At 53.9% G+C, this 11,713-nt stretch overlaps 1 protein-coding gene across 2 annotated transcripts in view; it reads left to right on the plus strand.

The window, feature by feature from the left end:
• The first annotated feature begins 5,376 nt into the window (after positions 1-5,376).
• The window catches only part of MAP2K3 (mitogen-activated protein kinase kinase 3), a 29,317-nt gene continuing 22,980 nt past the window's right edge, over positions 5,377-11,713 (plus strand). The window contains exons 1-2 of one of the 2 annotated variants that reach the window (XM_023507432.1): positions 5,384-5,602; positions 8,429-8,515. In XM_023507432.1, coding sequence (XP_023363200.1) covers positions 5,554-5,602; positions 8,429-8,515 — 136 coding nt within the window. In that variant the 5' untranslated portion in view covers positions 5,384-5,553. Of the gene's footprint in view, positions 5,603-8,428; positions 8,516-11,713 lie in introns of both variants that reach the window. The other variant, XM_003800726.3, reaches the window with a different exon arrangement.

Here is an 11,713-nt window from a genome sequence, read left to right on the forward strand (position 1 = left end):
CAGGTTAGAAAATCATCCTTTGCAGGCAGATGTACTGTGATGTGCCTGTGTGGTGGAGTCAGCTCCATCCAGGGGGCTTCCGCCTCCCTTCTCCTGATCATGTGATCCTCAGGCACAGTGCTTCCTCTTGTTCGCAGTACTTTTCACCTGTCATGTGCTGATATAAACACCCCTGCAGCTGTAGGTCCTAGTTAACAAGCATAAGGCTTCTAGTGAAAAGCCTAATGCACAGTAAGCTGCTATAATGATGGTCAAGGTTAAAAATCAGGTTTTATCCTTTGTGGCGGTGGGAACTTGGCTCTCTGCTTGAAACCTGGGCTTTAGTTTCCTGACTTATGAGATGAAGGTCTAACCATACCAGCTTTAGTAGGCTGCATGGCAAATCCCCAGGGCTGGCTTGAAACAAGTGTCAATAAATGCCTGTCCCATAGTGTCCCCAGCTCCTGGGCAGGCTGCTTGATACTTTAGGACCCCAAAGGCAGAGAAGCACCATGCTGGAATGCCTGGACTGGTGTTTAGGGCAGCCACAGGGATTTTGTGCAACCCCACATGGAATCAGGGATGCCAGATTTGAGTACTCTGCAAGAGGCTACATCTTTCCAGAAAGCAGCAGAGTGAGTTCAAGGGTAGCTTGTTTTCTATAGAAGCAGTGTTGCAAACCATTTTAGTGGAAGCGTGGGGGAGAAAAAGGCAGGGAAAACTGTCTCCTTCTAACAGATCAGAGTTCAAACAATAGCTCTGCTATTACCGGCAGTCTTGGAAGTGTTGGGCATTTCTCTGAGCCTTGGTTTTCTCATTTGTTAAATGGAGATACTGGTAATAATGGTGATCTTTCTGGGGTGTTGTGAGCTTTCCTCCATCCCAAGAGTGTTGGCTGAGCACCTACTGTGTGCCAGGGACACTGCAGTGATTAAAGCAAAGGCAGGGCTCCTGTGCAGCTTATATCATAGTGAGTCTACCAGATGATGTACTTCAAGGGGTCAGCACACAGTTGGAGTTGTGAAAATGGGACTTGCTGTTTTGCTAGAGGAGCCATGTCACTTCTGATAATTCATCCTTTGATATTCCAAGATGATGACAATTTATACGAAGCAGGTGAGCCTCTCCCCAGGTACCTCCTCTGTATATAGCAGCTTCAGTACCTGACCTGCCTGAGAGATGCTTAGGAAGTACCTGTTGCCTGCTTCCAGGAGTCTCTGGGTGAATTCTCACTTCTCCCGGGCACCTCCTCCAGCATGGAGGAATGCCATGCAGAATGACCCAGCCTACATCTATGGGGAGAGGCAGAGAGGTCTTGGCCGCTGGCAGAGTGGGTGATCTGTGATAAGATTGGCCGGCAGAGGCCTCCTTTCCTGGTTTCAGAACAGGGCCTTGAAAGAGCAGAGGGAATGTATCGGGGGAAGCCAGAGAAGGACCTTCCTGGCTAGGGAACAGTTTCTACAAAGAAAGGTCCAAGGAAGAAGACTGGGCTGGGTGTGGCTGGACTAGGGGATATCTGGAGAAGTCCACAGGGATCAGAGTGTTGGAAGTTCCCTGCCTAGGGGGCCCTGGCAGGGTGTGGAGCATATCTAACCCTGCTCTGGAAGGCTCTCTCTGGCTATGTGTGAAGGCCTGGTGCAGGATGCACAGGGAGGAGGCTGAGACTGATCATGCAGCCTGTCCTGGTCGCCAGAGGGCACTGTGGGTTAGCAAGCTGCGGAGCCCTCCCCTGCCACCCCCACTCCACCACCCGAAGGTGGTCAGCCCTGCACCCAGCTGTGCATAGCTGTCTGTGCACATGCTGTTGAGTCCCCTGTGGCTACTCCATGTGCATGCACACACTTACGTATTCCGTTTGTGCTCATGTGTGCATGTGCATTTGGGGTGATGTGAAGGGGAAATTAGGAAGTTGAGACTATGCTAGGAAGCCTAAGTGAGCATGGTGGGGAAGTGTGCATAGGTGAGAACAGGGGCCCCTCACCTCCCACCACTCAGTCACACTGGTCTCAGGGTTACTCCCCTACAAGTCATCTACCTTAGGGCCTTTGCTTGTGCTACTGTTCTATCTGCCTGTAATGCTCTTCCCCAGATATCTTTGTGGCTCCCTCTGTCACCTCCTCAGGTCTCTGCTTACATGTCACCTCCCCAGGAGGCTTTTCCTGGCATTCCTCTTTAAAATTATATTCCTCACCTCCAGACACACCTGTGCCCCCTCTTACTTTTCCCATAACACTGCTTGTGATATGATTTAACATAGGCATTTTGTTTATCTGGCTTGCCCACTACATCACTACTTCCCCCAGGGGAGCAGGGATCTGTGCCTGCCTTGTTCAGTGCTTTTGCATCAGTGGTAGGCACACCAGTAAGTGTTGAGGAATATTTGTCAAATGAATGGCTAAACAAATGAGCTGCCCCAATTTTGGCTTCGCATCATCCTTTCTCTCCAGCTTAGCTCTCACCCTGGGTCCTGAAAACCTCAGTGCACACTGACATCCTGCTTTTGGCTGCACTCCTTCCCAGCCTGAGCCTCAGTTTCTCTGTATCTGTACAGAAGTAGATTTTGCTTTTTCTCTTAGGCATCAAAGTAAGAGGAAGCCTCCTGTGACCCATGTCAAACATCCCTTCAGGTTTCCAAATGGTTATGGAGTTTTTTTGTTTTTTAAGACAGTCTCAAGTTGTCACCCTGGGTAGAGTGTCATGGCATTACAGCTAAGAGCAACCTCAAACTCTTGGGCTTAAGTGATTCTTTTGCCTCAGCCTCCCAAGTGGCTAGGACTACAGGTGCCCACCACAACACCCGGCTATTTTTTGCTTGTTGTTGTCATTGTTGTTTAGCAGGCCGGGTTCAAACCTGCTAGCCCTGGTGCATGTGGCCGGCACTCTAACCATTGAACTACGGGCATTGAGCTGATTTGGAGTTTTCTAGACTGACTATGCCACTTAGAAAAGTTACTGTGACAAGCCAGCAAGGGACAAGGCTATGATGGCTCTCCAGCGAGGCCCTTATGCTGAGCCGTGGCCTGGCCCTCATGTGTAGCTGTGGCCCTTTTCACACTCTTAACCGACTCTTTGTCCCTGCTCTTCCTTTTCAAGGATGCTTTTCTTGTTTCTCTGCCTTGCAAGCTGCTACTGGTCTTCAAAGGCCCAGTCTCAAAGTCACTGCTTTTGAGTAGCCTTCCCTGACCTATCCAGGTAGAGTCCAGTACCCTCCTGAGATCTTGCTCATGCATCTATTTATAGCAGCACATGGCGTGTGGATTCTTGGGCTATTTATCGGGTTTCTTGACTAATCCATAAATTCCTCCTCTATGAGGGCCTGGCTGAGTCATCTGGCTGCCTATGGAGCTGGCACAGGACTAGATGCACTTCACCTGTATCTTAGGCATGCTTTCCTCCTTCCTTTGTTCATGCTTCAGACATTTATTAGGCACCTACTATGTGCCTGACACTGGGTTATGCATTGGGAATGCAGTAGGAAAGAGATGGGCGGGATTCAGGGAGGATGAGGGATAGAGAGCTATGTTAACAGTCAGTGACAAGGGCCTGGGTGGCATAAGCATTGTGCTGAGAAGTAAGGCTAGGGGGCTGTGTTGGGGAAGCCCTCTTAGGGGAATTCATTTAGGCAGAGGTCTGAGGCATGAAAAGGAGCCAGCATGAGCAAGCTTGGCAGGGAGATGAGGGGGGGGTGTTCCAGGCAGAGTTTCAGGCAGAGGGAGCAGTGAGGGTGAGTGCCCTAAGGCAGGACCTCCCCTGACATATTTAAGGAACAGCATTAACACCCTGGAGCGTACTGATGTGCAGAGTAGGCACAAAGCCTGCTGGACCAGGCCTGTGGTTCTTATGGAGAGGTCGCTGCTGCTGGGTACCCATTTTAAAAATGGATAAGTGCAGCTTAGGGGTGGGTGGTACAAGTGGGATAGAGGTGGTCTATGGCATTTATAAGCCTAAGCTTATGAAACACAGAGACCTCACTGTCCCCACTGGTAGGTGAGTAAACTGAGGCACAGAGCTGTTCCGAGAATTCTCCAAGGTCATCCAGCTAGTGAGTGGCAGAGTTGATATTCGAACCCATACCCATCTGACCCTGAAACTCATGATTTTCCATTCCACTGCCTGGAAAAGGGTGAGCAAGAGAGCCAGGAAGAGAATAATGATAATTACAAGGTTTTCCCCTCATCTTATCAGGCCTCCCCTCTTGCTGTGTGGGTGGGCCCTGTGGGGATTATCCCCATCTGACACACTAGCAAGCAAAGGTCAGCCCCTTGCTCCAGGTGTTTCTAGCAGGTACTATAATCTTTCACGTGAGGGCCCTGACAGGGCACACACTCACTGCCTGGAGGAGAGGGCTGACCCCTTGACCTCTGCTAGGCACTTCCTGTCCTCACAAGCCTTGGCTTTCTATCCAGGGTCACCTGATCGCAGAGCCAGATTGGTCAGAGGTTCCTGGGCTCCCAAGGCTCCACGTGGGAGCGGAGAGAACATCCGCTCCTCCAGCCATTATGCAGATAAGCAGATTGAGGCACAAAGGAGAGGCGAAAACCAAGGCCCAGGAAAGAATGAAGATGGGGCCTTGGGCTTGCTGGAGGGAATAAAGTGCATCGGGATGCCACTCCCCCCAGACTGTTTCCTCTGGTGTAGGACTGGGGCGGTAACGCTCCACCATGAACTCTATTTGTACTGACTCATTACCAGACACCGCCAAGTTCACCCGGAATCAGCACCTTGGTCGGGTAAGTTGCCCTGAATATGAGCTCACAGGCACAGTCCTGGGCCCCGTGCAACATTCAGTCAACACACTCTTACCGAGTGTCTGCCAACGCCCGACCTGTCCTCATTGCATGGCTGTCTGTCATCGCAGCTCTTTACCAAGGCGGAAACTGAGATTCGCAGCGTCACCTACATGCCCCAGGCCACCCACTACAAAGCTGTCCAGTCGGACCTGTACCCGGTCCCACCTCAAGGGGGCACTTTAACCCCGCTGCTGTACCCGGCCTCCCCGCAGAGCCGGGCCACAGCAGGGCCACCTGCGACCTCTGCGGGACTTGACCAGATGACGCACCGGAGACAAGCCCACACAGTGCACCCTCTGGGACAGCGAGTCTGCGGGCGCGCGGGGCGGGGCCTACTGCCTGACGCGCAACTGAGCTGGGCGGGGCTTGCGTGTAGACAGGCAGCTAGAGGGACCCGGCCATAGCAGAAGAGGGGCGGACTTGATAGACTGCGGGCGGGGCTTCATTCTGGGCTAACAGAGGTTGAGTCTTGTGTTTGACGCGCAGGCCCAGTCCGGCGTCTAATAGGCAAGGGACGGGCCCTGGAGACGGGCGGGCCAATTGGCGTGCGGGGGCGGGGGCGGGGCCTGCGTCAGCGCAGTACAGCCCGGGCCCCCGCGGCGGTGCCCAGTCTGGCTCCGGCGCCGCCCGTTGTGGGCACGTTTCAGTTGCCGTCGCCGCTGCTGCCTCTGCCTGGTCTCCGCGCCTGGGCCGTCTGCCCGCAGCCATGAACGCGCTTGGCCCTGGTAGTGCCCACCGTCCTCTAGATTAGTTCCCTCCCCTCTGTCCCTGACCCGTCTGCAGCATGGAGTCCCCTGCCTCGAGCCAGCCCGCCGGCATGCCCCAGCCCAAAGGTAGGCGCGCCCGGCCGGAACCTTGGCCTGACCCCCGCGTTTAGTCTGGGTATGGGTTGCGAGCCCTGACCTCTTTGTGGTCCTACCCCATCCTGTCGCGGACCTCAGCAGCAGCGCCGAATTCCAGAACCTCTCCCTGTTCACGTTCCGTGTCTAGTCCCCTAGATTAGGCCTGGGGACAGTACACAGGCCCGGGATCTCTCAGGCTGGACCCAGGCTGCCCAGCCCGCCCCAGGTCAGAAAGCTCGCTCTGACCTCATTTACGCCTTACGGCTGCAGTCTGGACAAGAACTCTCTCCTCATCCCCCCCTGGGTCCTTGGGCTACACCCTTCTAGTCCTGGGCCCCAGAGGTACTTCTGTTGGGGACCTCGTACTCCCATGCAGGTGCCCTGGCTACCCCACACTTCACGACTCCTTGTTCTCCTCTTTCCTAGCTCTTTCCATTCTTGTAGGCCTTCCGTTGCTCTTTCCCTGGCTGGCCTGCACCCCGTCCTGCAGCCCTTTCCCCCCCCCACCCTTGGCCTCCCACCCTTCTCTGATGGACAGCTCCCTCTCTCTGGCTCCTCCTTGTCTTGGATGACAAGCTTTTCTGTGCACTTGGGACGCTCAGCCCATCTTGTGCCTCAGTGTCTTCAGGGCTCATTGCTCCCAGGCCTGTCCCTGGGACCTGGGCTGGCTGCCAGGTTAGGGTGCTGGCTGTGCAAGGTTCCCCAAGTAATTGGCCTTCCTGGAAATTTTTGTGAGGTGGTGGAGCAGCAGTAGGATTTGTCATGCGGGAGGGTGGGGGTGGGGGGCGTGAAACTTGGAGAGCAGTAGGGGGATTTTTTTTTCAGGAAGAGGAAAGGATGTTTTGGTGTGTCAGAGTCTGAGTTGTGTGAGAGATTTCCGAACTGGACATTGCTGTAATGAACGAGCAGCCTCCTGGTTCTCTGAACCTGCTGCTACCTCACCCTGGCAGCCCCTTGATGTTTGTGGTCTCTGGGTCTCAGTTTCCTTACCTATGAAATGGGAGTAATCATACCTACTTCTTGGGACATCGAGAGTGTGACATGAAACAGAATACTAAAGAGCTTTAAGCGAGTGTGGGTGAGATGGTGGGCACCTGACACAGAGTAGGTGCTCAGGAAGGGGCTCCCTACACATCCTATTACTGTTACCATTTTTCTTGCTGGAAAGGCCTCTATGCAGAGTCAGGGCCTGCCTCTGTTGGGATGGTGGCTACAGTGTGAGCGGGAGCAGCCCCTTCCTTCTCTGGAAATGTGCAGGCACTGGGAGCCCTTGTGGGGACTGGGGAGGGCATGGGTCCTTTTTGGCCCCTGCTGCTGGCAGCTGCAGTGACAGGCAGCTGAGCCGGGTGGGCAGGGTAATTATGTCTTACATAAGTGGGAGGCCGGATCCCTGACCATTGCCCAACCACTGTGAGTAACTCAGGAGGCACTCGCTGGGGGAGGTGGCTGGGGAGGGACATGAGCTGCACAGACCTCATGGAGCTTGGGAACTGGCAATCAGACTTTTCTCCACTGTGGAGAGCTTGGGAAAGGGTTAGAAGCAATGTTTAGTTTTGGAGGTATTTCAGCTCTCCAAGCAGGGAATGCCTCATCAAGATAAAAATTCCAGCTGCAGACTTGTGAAGGGAGGGGATTTGTGGATGTGGCAGGAAAGCACAGTGGATTCTTGAGGCCTGGTTTTGCCCTCTCTGGGCCTTTCTTCAGAGAGGGCCGAGATGAACTTCCAGCTTATACTAGGTCCCAGATGATGTTAAATGGGTTGGGTAGAAGGTCAATGGCCTCCCCTAGGACCCTGCACCTCTTTTGGGTCTAGGGAAGGATGTGGTAGGGGAGCCACAATGCCCCTCATCAACATTTCTAAGGGCTCCCACTTCAGCTTCTTCCCACATGCCATGCGTTCTCTTATTTATTCCTAATAGCCCCATTTACAGATGAGGAAACTGAGGCTCAGAGGCATTAAGTGCCTTGTGTGAGGCCACACAGCTGGGATACCTGGAGCTGGGGTTCCACCCAGGACTATGGTCTCCCCAGTGCTTCCCTGTGTCCCACTCCTGTGGAAGATGCTTGAGCTGAGCTGGTGGGATGCTCTTCTACCCTAGCCATCATGTCATGTCGGATCTAGAGGAAGGACTGAGGTCTCGTGTGCACAGCCCTTTACAGTTGGCACATTGCATACTCACTGTAGTGTGACCCATTTGACAGGTGCAAAACTGGGGTCAGACAGGAGTAGCAGCAAGTCTGAATCCAAAGGTGGGAATCCTCACCCTGTGCCCTCCCCATCCTGGACACTGGGCCCGCAGCATGGAGCTCTTCACCTTCTCAATGGAATTTGAACAAAGCAGGAAGTGGCTGGCACTTGAACTTAGGGGAGCTTTACCTTTGAGCTTCTGCCTTGCAGCAGGTGCCCTGTCCTGTCCTGAGAAGTTCTCTATGGGTACATGAGAGGCCAGGCTCCACAGCCCTGCTGGTTCCTATCAGCCTTCACACCCACATGCTATCTCTGGCTGGGGTCAGAGGCCAAGGGCAGGGGCACATATGGTCAGCATGGTCTGGGTCTACAAACTGCATGTGTCCTCGTGGTCCCTGCCCCTGCTGCCCCAGGAGTGCCACCCATGGGGACATTTCATGGGTAAGCTCCATACAGCTCAGACAGTTTGATTTGATGGCTCCTGAGGGGACACTAAGGCTTTAGGGAGCAATGGCCCTGCCTGCTGTGGCTACTTACCCCCCTAACCTGTGGCTGTTGGAAAGACTGGAGGGTGGCACCTTGGGGACTTCCCCCACCCCTGGCGTGACGCACAGGAAACTCTCTATCAGCCAACCCAGGACCCAGGGCCCAAAGGGAGCAAAGTTCTCAGTTGGCCTGTGTGAGAAGAGGACTGGGACAGTGGAGGCTTCCGGCAGGTGAGTCAGCGGGCACTGGGTGCTGACTCACCCACTGGGCATGCCAGCCGGCTGCCTGCAACTGAAAGGGGCTATGCCTGTGGGAGGAAGGGCTATGTGCCCTGGCCGTGCAGGCAGCACCGGGCCTTGAGCTGGGGCACTGGAGGTGGACCCTTCCTGGACCTCAGGCTGTGCTGGGACCCCTCTTGGCAGGCTCTCCCAGCCTTCCACACCCCGCCCAGGAACTTCCTCTATTGGGCAAAGAGCTCTGCTTCCTCTTGCTCACTGAGCAGGAACAGGTGGTGGTGGCTGTTTACCACCCTGGCCCAGGGGACACCTCAGCCTCAGATGTGCAGCTGGGAACTCAGAGGGCACGGAGCAGAGACAGTGCAAGGTCAGCCTGGGTGGGATTGGCCTGGACTTCCGGAAGACAGTGATGTGCTGGGGTTAAGGGCTTAGGCTCTGCAGCCTGCCTGCCTGGGTTCAAATCTTAGCTCCATTCCTTTTGTTTGGGGTTTTTTTTTTTTTTTTTGAGACAGCATTGCTCTGCTTCCTAGCTACAGTGCAGTGTCATCATCACAGCTCAGTGCGACTTCATACTCTTCTCCTGGGCTCAAGAGATCCTCCTGCCTCAGCCTTCAGAGTAGCTGGGTCAGTTGCTGTTATGATGTGACATCAGACAAGTTGCCTCTAGTTCATTCTTTGCACTCTGTAAATGATTTCAATCCCTTGGACTCAGCTCTGCTTTCAAGGGAGGAGCTTCAGTTTCCTCACCTGCAGAATGGGAATGGGGACCCTGCCTGTCTGGATGCAGAGAGCCTCATTTTGCACTTGTGAAGTATCAGGTATTGGTCACAGCAGGACTGCCCTCTACCCACAAAGAACCTACCTTGGCAAGGCAGGAAGTCAGGGTGGAGCCCAGGCTCTGGTGGGATGGGCCTGGGCTCAAATCCTGACTCCAGTGCTTCCTTAACTAGGCAAGTCACATGCTCTCCCTGATCTTCAGTCTCCTCTTCTGTAGGTGGGAGTAAATATTCCTCCTTTTATAGTGGTAAAGATCAGAGATAGTATTTGTTACAGGAATGACATCTTTTATTATTTTATTATTATGGTTGTGGCTGTTATCTGTTGTTAGGTGGGCAAACAGGACCTGGACTTACAGGCTCTGTGATGTGAGGCTGTAGGGTCCTTTTATACTGACCAGAATTTATCAGGCATTAGAATTCCTTACCCAACTGGTCCCCAAACAGGAGCTAGGGGCTTTCCATCACCTCCTGTGCCCTTCTTTGGAGGGTGAGTGGGGAGTGGGTCTGCCCCGCCCTGCAGCTTGGGCACAGAGCTGACGGGGAGTCACAGGCAGCCTCCTGGGCCAGTCCCTCATCGAGGAGAACCTTCTTAGTGCCAGGCAGGGCACTGGCCACAGGGATGCAGGGAGCTCCTTTGGGGAGCAGGAGGAGGGCCTGGAGCCATGGTTCTGGGGCTCAGGCCTGAGTCATCGGTGTCAGTGGGTGTTGGAGTTGAGCTGAGGGGAGCAGCTGGATGCAGGCAGGGCAAGACTGTACACAGGGCCTTGGGGATGGTGTCTCTGGAGGAGTCTGGAGGAAGGACCTGGGAGCAGTGTGGAAGGTGTCATGCCGTGGTAGAGAGCCATGCCACTACACGGAGAGAGAAGGGCCACCCAGGCCCTGGGATTGTGCCTCCCAGTGTTGCTTACTTAAGTCAGGCCTGCTTGCCCAGCTGCCTCTATAGATATTGTCAGGAATGGTCCTGGGAACCCCACAGGGCTACTCTTGACATGAAGAAGACAGGGCGTCAAGTCCAGACAGGGCTGGGCAGAGGCAGCAGCAGCTTTCTGGGCCCATCTGTAGCTCACAGACACCAGGCTGGGTCGCATCTGACTCCAGAAAGCATCAGCAGGCTTCCCTACCCTGTCCCCAGTCCCTGTCATAATCTTTCTGTCTTGGGGTTCCTTTCTAGGGGTCATGGCTGAGTGGACACAGCGCTGGCTTCTCTGGGGAGGATGGGTCCAGCTGCCTTTAGCCTGGCAGTCCCCTGCCCTGGGCTCCACCCTCTGCCATCTGGGCCCATGGTCAGGTCTGTGTCTGGCTGACACCTTCTGGCCAATCCTATCTCCCTTGTTTTTTAAAAAAATTTATAAGTACATCCACAGACACCGAAAGGATATGTAGAATGTACCTCTCTCTATATTTTGAAAACTACAAGTGGTGCTGTCAGACCCATAGAAATCAAACATTACTGGGGCCCTGAGCCCCCTGGGGTTGTATCTCCTTTTCTCCCTCAACAATTAGCCTAACTTTTTATTAGTCAGTTCTTGTTTTATTGTTGTTTTAAAAAGTTGAGCTTTAATGGATATGGTGGTATCTTTAGCTCACTGTCCTGCAGAATCCCTAGGCTGGCGTCCACATCGTGGTCTACATGGTAGCTATGGTGCATGGTTCAGGCCTGTCTCCTCCACTCAAGCTGTGTGGCCTTCACCTGCATGGTAGAATGGTACTAGGACTTACTCTGTAGGGTTGTCAAGAGATTCCCTGTGTTAATGCATGGAAGTGTGAAGTGTAGGGTGTGTGATTTTTTTTTTTTTTTTGAGATAGAATCTCACTATGCTGCCCTTGGTAGAGTGCCCTGGTGTCACAGCTCACAGCAACCTCTAGCTCCTTGGCTTAAGTGATTCTCTTGCCTAAGCCTCCCAAGTCGCTGGGACTACAGGTACCAGCCATAATACCTGACTATTTTTTGGTTGCAGTTGTCATTGATGTTTAGCAGGCCCAGGTCAGGCTCGCACCCACCACCTTTGGTGCATGGGGCCAGCACCCTATTCACTGAGCTACAGGCGCTGAGCCAGGGCGTGTGATGTTTGTTGCTGCTGTAGTAAGTGCCTGCACCCACCCGCTCCAGTTGTGCACTGCTCAGCCTATATGGCTGTACTGACAGGGCTGACTCTGTAAGGTCACTAGCTTCAAAGGCTTATCTCAGGGTTTGCAGGTGCCAGTGGGTATGAAGTGGCAACCCAGGCTTCTTGGGGCAGGGCTGCAAAGGGCCTTAGATATCAGCGGAGCTGTGATCAGGAGCAAGAAGGGAGCCCAGGAGCACCACCCTGCTGGTGGGGAGGGCTGCTGGTACTGGTGGTCAGAGGCTCTTAAGCTAAGGTGACCAGATTTTAACATTGGTAAAGTGGGACACCATTGACCGGGGGGGGGG

The sequence above is a fragment of the Otolemur garnettii genome, unplaced genomic scaffold, assembly GCF_000181295.1.
Source record: "Otolemur garnettii isolate 467f Iridium unplaced genomic scaffold, OtoGar3 scaffold00182, whole genome shotgun sequence".
Taxonomy (NCBI): domain Eukaryota; kingdom Metazoa; phylum Chordata; class Mammalia; order Primates; family Galagidae; genus Otolemur; species Otolemur garnettii.